Below are 9,997 nucleotides of genomic sequence, written 5' to 3'. Positions count from 1 at the left end.
TAAAGTATACCGACTTTGCCATTTTTCTGGAGCACGCCGGTCGATACGCCTATGTGTGACGCCGGCATAATAATGCCGACTCATTTTCGTTTGCAACAAAAATCCATTTATTTATATCTTTAATAATTCATGATTTCCTCTGGTAAACGGTGTAGGAGTACATTCACTGCCATTAGTATTGACTGCGAGGCCTTGAGGTCGAAAAATTGGAAAACATTTGTTGTTTTTTCAAACTTGCCCCATTTATTATACCATTATCTTTACAAATATTTAATGCCATTTATTTCGTATAGACCTAAATACTTCGGAAGGGATTCTGTACCTTTCATTTTATTTGTGTTTTCATAATCTTCCTTGACATGTGTATCATGAAAATTTTCGTAATCTTTGTAAGTTGACGTCCCTTTGGATGTATTACTGTTTTTAGAATTATCATTCTGTATGTTTATGCTTGCTTGTAGAGTACTAGTATTTAGTATGAAATATGGACGAATAACCGTTTGTAATTGCAAGTCCGTGCAGCTTCCCAGTCCTTCACTGGAGGGCCTTTCTGGTGAAGATGTTTTGGTGCACACAGTCCTTGAAGAATTTCTTTGGTTTTCTCCATTGTCCAAATGTAATCTAAAAATAAACTACCCGTATACAATAACAATATACATGTAGTTACTGGAATAATAGAACTCACATTTATTATAAACTAAAAGAAAGCGAGTATGTGTTATGCAAATATCTTCTATCAAATTTACGTAGAAACAGATTCTGTAAGAGTTCACATGGGTATAGAAATATGGTAATTCCTGAAATCCTTTCCTTCCCCAAGTTAAACCCTTTATAAAGTGGGGCGACCGTTTAGCTTAGCTGAATGCATAAATTGACAGGCAAGACCGGTCAGAATGGGGACGTTAAAAGGATGATCCTGAAGTACCACGCTCTTCCTATATTGAAGAACCAGAGCAACCACTTTGCAAGGCAAACGTTATATCCTATCCAACATAACTCTTTTTTCAGTGCCAGTCTAATTTTCTCGCCTTTCATTATGGCTGTCCCACCATACAAAAACCCGTATATTGAATTGATTTGTTCTCGTGCTAAAACTGCATTAAATAATTGGCACTACATGCTAAGCAAGCAATAAGAAATCAATTAGTATAAGACGTTGATAGAGTCTACAACAACAAATGTACTGAAAATAGCGTTACACTAGATATATCGAATGTCTTCTGCCATCTTAAAATTGTAAACGAGCTGAGAGCAAAAGCTCGATCTAGATCTTTCATGAAACATGCAAAATTTGATAAAGGTCTGCAACTTTTTAAAAATCTTTTCATGCATTAAAAATTCGATTTCACATAAATTCACTGTAGTTTTTTTTGTGAGCGCTTTCTTTCCAATTGCAATTCTCAAATTGTCCTTAGGGCTAGGTTTTTTTTCAACAGACTATTGGCGTTCAAATGGGAACGAATTGTGCACCTCTTCTTGTCGACTTGTTTCTTTATTATTATGAGACTGTCTTCATACAGGTACTCCTTAGGAAGAAAGATAAGAAGTTAGCAAAATCCTATAACTCTAATTTCCGCTATATAAATGATGTTCAAAATTTGGTGACTCTGTTGAAAGCATCTATTCAATTCAACTAGAAATAAAGGATACATCAGATACAGTTAATATAAAAAAGAAGATGTGGTATGATAAGTTGGCCTCCTATATATCTTGACTTACATCTAAAAATTGACAATGAGGGTATGTGGAACCGTTAAAATCCACAATTCCTCTAAAGTCCACAACATCACTAAAGTCCACAACACCGCTTAAGTCCAAAAACTTTTCGCTCAAGTCCACAAGAAAACGCCGTTAAAGTCCACAAGAGCAAGTTCCGCTAAAGTCCACAAAAAAGCACCGTTAAAGTTCATACAAGTTTTTTTATTGTTAAAATATATTGTTATTTGTTTGTACAATACAAAGCATGGGCCTTTCTTCTCGGTAGTTATTTGTTTATCAGTTTGAATAATGAAACAGTGCAGTAGCTGTAGATGAGTTTGTTCCATTTATTTTGACCAATAATAATTGTATTATGATGACGGTGGCCAATTTGGACATAATTTCTAAAAAGTTCGTAAATTTGTAATTTATTAAATAAACTTATTACATTATTACCGCATTCTTCAAGTACTTTTTTTCCTTCTTATTCTTTGCAAATAATTACTTTTTGACATAACTAATGAACAAAGTAAACGTGACTCCTAATCTATTAAATTTGAATGGCATTCTTTCTGAAAAAAATATTGATTTTAAATAAATTATCATTAAACAAAAAATGACAAGTATATGAACCCCCAAAGGACTCTTGTGACAAAATTGTTAACCAACGTTTTACGTTATTAATTTCGGTGTTTGTTATAGAAAACAACGAAAAATAATGTGTTATAATTTTCAGAATGGAAAAATGAATCCGGTATGATACATTATAAATAAAAAAGAACATAATCTATGCCTTGAAGTATTGTTATCGATTAGTATCGGATATCGATGCGAGCAATGGGTGTCGACCAAAATGTCACAATAAAACCTGTTTGAGTACATTTTTATGAGACAGCAAATCAACAAAAAATGTAATACATGTTAACACCACTCTTCCGGAAACCAAAGTGGACATCAAATATTACTTGCATCATACTTGCGTAACATTAATATTAGTTAATAGAGTATTGATTAGGTTTTGATTAAATAAATTAATACAACCATTCGCACAATAGTGTATGTGTTGCAATGTTTTATCACTGTTCAGGTTGGGGGAGGGTTTGGCACCAGCAAAGTGTTTAACGTCGAAAAATTCTGTGTGAGCCTGTCGCATGTTTGGAACCTGTAACTCGTTGGCTGTCGTTTTTTGCTGTTTATATCATATTATTTTCCGTTTATTGTTATGTAATGTTTAAATTGTTTAAATTGTTTAATGGTTTACTTTGCATGACTAGTTTTAAAATGCAGTAGTGTATGACAGCTTACTGACCAAAGATTTCAAAACAACAAAATGGAAATGTCTATGTCATTTCAAATAAAAAAAAATAGCAATAACAGTTTTTATGTTTTTAAGTGTCGTCTGTTTTCTTGCATGTGTTATCAGCATTTTCATACAAACGACCATGGTAAACCGGGAACAGACTGTGTCTAAGAAACAAACGGAAATAAAAATGGTGGCTATTTTCCTAATGGTATGTAAAATTTTTGACTAAAAACTGCATACGATACACATATTTCTCTTACCAAACACTGTAAATATCGTATCTCGTTTATTAATCTATTAACACGAAGGTGTGGGGCAAAGTTTTAAAAGAATGTATTTGGAGCTATGATGATTAACCTGATTATTCTCTTTTCCATGAATGATCTGAAATCAAACAAGAATAGGACAATTCTTATTTTGCTATTGCACGTGTATACAAGTCATATTTATATGTCTAGAACAAAAAAACATTCCGTTGAGTGGGCCAATTATTCAGGAAAAGGCATTAGAATTGGTAGAAACCCTGGATTTAAATGATTTTAAGGCATATATCATTTCCCAAAGCCCAATTTTGTGTTGATTATTTTACAATTTGGCATGCTGATAAAAAAATTAACAAGGTGATGGTCTTATTGCATATGTCAGATCTGATCTTGCAGCAGATAGAAGAAACTTACTAGAGTTGTCAGATGCTGAATCCGTTGGTATTAAGGTAGCTTTTTGAAGCACACAATGATTCTTGAGCGGGATATGTAAGCCACTTAGTATGTCAGATGACCATCTCAATACAGTTGATAGCAAATATAAGTATATTTTTATTGGTGATTTTAATTATAAAAACGGTTAATTGTGATTAGAGAGATTCGATTAGAGAAATCTGTGATGTTGTTTGAATTTGATTAAAAAAATTATAAAGAAAGCATCCCATTTATACTCGATTCAATGAATCGTGAATATGAGTTATTATGGCTCTAGTAATAGGGATGCACAACTTTAAATCGGTTCAGCTAAATTGTGAAATACCACTTATAAAAAAAGAAGATATGCAAAAGTTTAAAGAATTTTGACGAATGAATGTTTCAAAGATTGAAAAAACTCAGAATTTGATGATGTAAATGTAGCATAAGTCAATTTAAGTAATGTTTTAACGAGGTAACCGAACAAACATGGATCTTGGAAAGAATAATCTTTCCAAATTATGAACCATATATGAATGGAGAGCTGAGAGTGCAATTTATAGGAAAAAAATGATGTATGACAACACTAAAAAAATAATGGTAGTTAGAACTCAGAAGCATATAGACGTCAACGCAACCATGTTACAAAATTGAAAAATAAATCAATTAACCAAGTGAAACCTGTTCTTACAAATAAAGAAATTGTTCTAAATAAAAAGAAAATATCATCTCTTAAAATAATGATTTTATTACAAAACAAGAGAAGGTTCCTGAAATATTTAATATATTTTTTGGTACATGATTCAAAGTATTTTGGAAACTATCGAATACAATTTATTATGACCACCAAGTCTTTTCGCTATTAAAGATAATCTACCCGATCTTTAAAAAACCCACACTTTTCCCCCTAAAGATGAAGATGTTGTTGAGAGACGAATACTTAAAATCAACTACACTCTTAAGAACTTCTCAATAACTTGCATCTGGATATTTCTCAGAACTTAATTCAATCAAAACATATTATTTTTGAACACTGTAAACCATCGTTTCCCAGTTAAAATTTAAGGAAAAATCGTGTAAAAGATATAGTCCACAATGCCTTTCAATATAAAAAGGTAACATACCGTATAATTTTTTTGCTTATGGATACCATATGGAATATTGTGTTAATAGTGAACAATAAATTAAACATAATACACAAAGTAACAGGTTATCAATATGCAGGAGTTTTAATTTTAAAACAGCATACTTGTTGAATTTGGAGGTAGACTGTCTTAACAGATAATCGACGTTCCTATGGGTATGAACTGTGCGACAATCCTTGTCGACCTCTATCTATTTCGTATGATATGGAATTCCTTCAGACACTTGTCAAAACAAGATGATAAAAAAGTTAGATAACTTTGTTTTACATTCGGTATATTCATGATATTCTTTTCGCTAACAATTCATTTTTTTTCTGCTTTTTAAAACGGTTCCATTGATATATCCGTTAGAACAAAAGCTTCCTCCGCTTTATTTTCAGATGATTCTTTGAATATGAAAAAAGCGATCATCTGAATTACAAATGTGAATTTTTGTATTTTCTAATTATTTTCTCCAAACTATTTAGCAATAAACACACTTCACTTGCATATGGAATATACATTTTTCAACTCATTCGAAATTCAAGAACTTGAAACTTAGATTCAAACTTAATAACACTGTCTGAGCAGAGATTTGATGAACTAGGGTTGATCCAAAATGTTCTCGTCTTTTTTTCTTTAAAAGAGTTCATCTGAAAATATGAAATTGTTGATAAATATACCGTATCAACTTCAAATAATACGTGATGGTCTTGAAATAGAGATTTTATGTCCTGATATTGTTATCTTTATTACGTGTTGTAGTGTTTTATTTGTGTTTGTTCATTTTTAAAACTAATTAGCCATTTCGTTTAGTTAAAGTTCTCACCACTTAACGCCCGTCGTCGTCAATAACTTTTTACATTTCAAAGGTTCGTATACAGAACCATTTGTTTTCATAGTCTTAACGATTTTAACAAATTGTTGACTGTTTTTTTTGTCAATTTTACCTTGCATTTCAGTTAGTTTTGCTCAAACATTATTGTTGAAATAATGAAATGCTATGCGACTGTCAAAAAGTGGGGTGTTTAGCTACCAATACCATTTTCTACATATGAAAATATCTGGAGAAGAAGGGCACCACAGTCAAAAGAAACATAATAGTCTACCAAATTCAGAACTCTTAATATCAAGAAGCAATACATTGTGTTGAATAGAAGCGGTAAAGTTATAATTCTGTATCAATTAATACTGATATTTCTGCCTTTTTTGCAGAGTTATCTCCCATTTCAGTGCAAATCTCCATAGTAATTTTAAATCAAATTTTTGTTTAGTTTCCTCAAGTTAGATTGTATGGGAATGTTGTCTGTGTATGTTTTTGATATAATGCTTAAGATTATAACTTAAAAATGTTAAGTTGTATTATTTAAAGGTCAGGGTCAAATTTATGCTAGATTGACTGGACTAGCAGTCATCATTGTTTTAATGAACAATTTCTACATTAGGAAGTACGAAGGTCATTATGCTTTAACGTCAGGCATATGACAGTATATGTTTTATCTAAATGTCCTGTTTACAAAAATATGAATTTTTCGAAATACTACGGATCTTTTTTAACCCATGCATAGATGACCTCAGCTGTAATTGGCACGTAACAACTGTTGGAGTTTGTGGTCCTCAATGCTTTTAAACTTTGTACCTGTTTGGCTTTATAACTATTTTGATCTGAGCGTCACTAATGAGTGTTGTGTAGAAAAAACAACGCGCGTCTGGCGTATAAGATTATAAGCATCGTACCTTTGATAACTATTACACCACTGGGTTGATGCCACTGTTGGTGTGCTTTTCGTCCCCAAGGGTATCACCATTTCAGTAGTCACCACTTCGGTGTTGACATGAATATCAAATATACAAAATTGAGAATGGAAATGGATAGTATGTTTTTAAAAATTATTTCCTGTTTAGAAAACTATGAATTTGTCAAAATACTAGATTTTCTTATCCCAGGAATATATTACTTTGACCGTATTTGCCACAACTTTTTGGAATTTAATGCTCTTCAACGTTGTACCTCATTGGACTTCTAACGGTGTTTTTTTTATATTGGCGTCACTGGTGAGGGTTATGCAGACGAAACAAGCGTCTGCGAATTAAATTATAAAAATGCTACCTTTGATAACTATTTGCTATTTCACTTTTTATTCATTCAAGAAAAACTTTTCATTTAGTTTCAGGTATATAAACACTGCCGAGGTATCTAGACCTTGAACATTAAGTCATGGTCGTCCTCCATTATATTTCTGTCGTGTTGCCTTGATTTTATATGCATTTTTATTCATAAGTGCTATTGAGTGCCAGTGATTAATTTATATATCTTATGGTTTTGAGTATGTTAGTATGACTGTTATAATATCTAAGCGATTGCTGGTTCCCGAGTCAATACAAATAAAGTTTTTTGTCGTATGAGCATTGAGCAGGAAGGTAAACAACAAAAATGCAGTCATAAATTCGCCTGCAGTTGATTTTTATTTATTGGTATGTGCAAGAAGCTGGACAATTTGTAAATGATAGTGGATTAAAGAGCTTATCAGAGCTCATGAATACATATATGACTTTAGATAAAATGTACTTACTTACGTTCAAGTAGAAATGATATACCAAGGAAATCTTGGCCGGGGTGCACAAATTTTAGATCATATTACCAAAGAAATAAAAAAAATAGTATTAAAAGAAAACACCTCTTCGTACAACATAGTACTCTGAAGCATTTGACATTGCTGGTCCAAGCTTCCTCCTGATATAGATGACATTGACGATCCAAGCTTCCTCCTGATATAGATGACATTGAAGATCCAATATTCCTTCTGATATAAATGACATTGACGATCCAAGATTCCTCCTGATATAGATGACATTGACGATCCAAGATTCCTCCTGATATAGATATTGGAAATTGATTGAAATCGTCCACTAACTCAAAACTTAGGAAAATGCAGGCTATACGCAACTTAGACGACGTGGAGTGAAAACCTATAAAACAGTGTTTGTAATTTCTTAGTAGACATTCGCAAGTTTAAAACTGACGACCACCAATATTAGTATACTTGGTATGCTGGTCTTATGCTGTTGGAATTTGGTTTCATAGATATGGAAATTGCATTTAGTTAAAACTGAAGTAAGTTTTTTAACATATGATTTTAAATAGATAATATCTTTCAATAGTGACGTTTTACCATCTGTTGTTGGATGCACAAAGGTTACAGATTGATCAATCAAAAATATACAAAAACAACTGAAAGAAATAATGTAACACCAAACAGAGTATTTAAAACCAAAATCTGACAAGGAGAAGATATTTATACAATTAAGAAAGAAGTCAAACAATCATAGCAGTATCAAAATTGTCTGGGTTCCATGATATTGACTCAAGTAACAACGATATCAAATTGGCACCTATTAAAACTAATAACGCAAATCAATGGTTCTAATAAAAGCTTAGTTTGATCTTGTTCATAATTACAAATATATTAATATGTTTTATTCTTATGTTGAAGGTATTGGTTGGCATTCAGTGTGTCCACCAAATAACACCATTCGCTTGTGTTCTGCTGTCATTACTCCAGATGGGGTCATTGGTGGCATTGTAGGATCTGCTATGTAAGTGCACTTAAGTCCAGCTCCGCAATCACAGTGTCCATTCATCTTGCTAAAGTAATAACAGTATTCACCTTGTTTCTTGTATTTTTCACACCATCCACCTAAAACAGAGACGAAAATAAATGAAAGGTCAATCGTGGTAGCCTAAATTTTATTATGATTTTTTTCAAAGATGTAAGACTAAAAGGATAATTAAATGTTTTGGTATTTCTTGGTAATCGCCTTCCGAATAAGATTTTTAACTTAATCTAAATGTTATATTTTAAATCCACAGAAAAGGGTTTGTCAAGTTAGGGCGACACTCACAAGACGTGAATAAAAAACCCCACCTCAGTTTCACTATTAAAGACGGAGCGTTATAAGCCCAAATAACATCCTCAAACATCTCAATCTAGTAGCATGATATGAAAAATTATCACAAGGAAAAATGCACAGAATATCTATTTTAATTATTAGTTATATCAACTGTATCGACGACTATCATATTTGTCAAAAATATCAAAAGGCATATAGCGATTCACATTTGCTTGTTATTCATATATTTCTTATTCAGATTATTCGAAACTGATATTTTAAAAATGTCAAATTGATTGTATTGAACAGATTTATTTGAATATATTTCAAACCAGGTTTAGTTAGGGATGTGAACTAAAATCTATCATTTCTGCAATCAGTAGGCATAATTTGTTTTTGATTGAGTGGTAACGGTTATACCTTACCCTAAAAAAATAAGAACATATATAAAGGAGTAAAGGTTGATACGGACTCTGAAAGAACACGTGTCATAGATTAAGAGGCAACGTTTTAAACTACCCTTAAAACATAACCTGTGTTTTAAAAACAAACCTTGAAACATTATTGGTACGGTGACAGGTTCAGGAAAGAAAATACTCTGTCTTTTCTTACTAGGTATTAATGGACCTTCGTGGTAATAACAACATTCATCTGAACCGCACTGTGAATCATGCCTGCACTCATCCTGGAAAATGAAAATCAAATAATATATTAATGCATTCAATATTTTTCGATTCGCTATGGTCTTCAACTTCGTATTTAGTTTTGCCATTAACATGTTTGATTAGAGTCTTATTAATAAGTCTTGTGTAGACGATATGGGCATCTTATCGAAAAGGTAGCGTCAATTTAAAGCATCAATAAGTTGAGTTTTAAACACATTAAAAAATGCGGATAAATGCATTTGTATACTTTTGGTGTAATAAGACTACCCTGTTTCATACCTTCGAAGCGGTGGCAACTGCACAAGAAATAGCTAACACTATTAATATTTCTTTCCACATGTTTATCTTCTAGTCTAGTCGAACTAAAGAGATATTTTTCTATTATTGTTATCTCTTATCCTGAGAAACAAAACCTGTCTGGATTCCAGTACAACACTCAACATTCAATTTAACCCTTCAACTTCATAGATAACGTCAATCCTCACTTGGAGGAAATCACGTTTAATTTTGTGGTTTGTAGTACTTAAGGTGAAATAGGTCTATGTATCTAGTTTTTCACTTTTAAAATTTACTCTACATGCATATTTGTTCCTTCTGTGTTGATATGCATAGATATGGACTGATTAAAGCAACCTCCTC

At 32.1% G+C, this 9,997-nt stretch overlaps 1 protein-coding gene across 1 annotated transcript; it reads right to left on the bottom strand.

The window, feature by feature from the left end:
• Positions 1–8,265: 8,265 nt before the first annotated feature.
• LOC134727123 (uncharacterized) lies at positions 8,266–9,780 on the bottom strand. Its single transcript, XM_063591505.1, has 3 exons — positions 9,638–9,780; positions 9,246–9,378; positions 8,266–8,500 (listed from the first exon to the last, which is right to left on the bottom strand). Exons 1-3 carry the CDS (start codon positions 9,695–9,697, stop codon positions 8,286–8,288), a joined length of 408 nt encoding a protein of 135 aa, XP_063447575.1. The 5' UTR covers positions 9,698–9,780; the 3' UTR covers positions 8,266–8,285.
• Between the last annotated feature and the right edge of the window lie 217 nt (positions 9,781–9,997).

The sequence above is a fragment of the Mytilus trossulus genome, chromosome 7 (genome assembly GCF_036588685.1).
Source record: "Mytilus trossulus isolate FHL-02 chromosome 7, PNRI_Mtr1.1.1.hap1, whole genome shotgun sequence".
NCBI lineage: Eukaryota > Metazoa > Mollusca > Bivalvia > Mytilida > Mytilidae > Mytilus > Mytilus trossulus.
The sequence above is the reverse complement of the archived record's forward strand: the minus strand, read 5'-3'. Positions and strand labels throughout refer to the sequence as shown.

Coding starts and splice junctions, on each gene's coding strand:
- LOC134727123 (XM_063591505.1), bottom strand. CDS start 9,697: ATGTGGAAAGAAATATTAATAGTGTTAGCTATTTCTTGTGCAGTTGCC. Junction 9,379..9,637: donor CAGTTGCCACCGCTTCGAAG/GTATGAAACAGG, acceptor TTCATTTTCCAG/GATGAGTGCAGGCATGATTC. Junction 8,501..9,245: donor CGTACCAATAATGTTTCAAG/GTTTGTTTTTAA, acceptor TCTCTGTTTTAG/GTGGATGGTGTGAAAAATAC.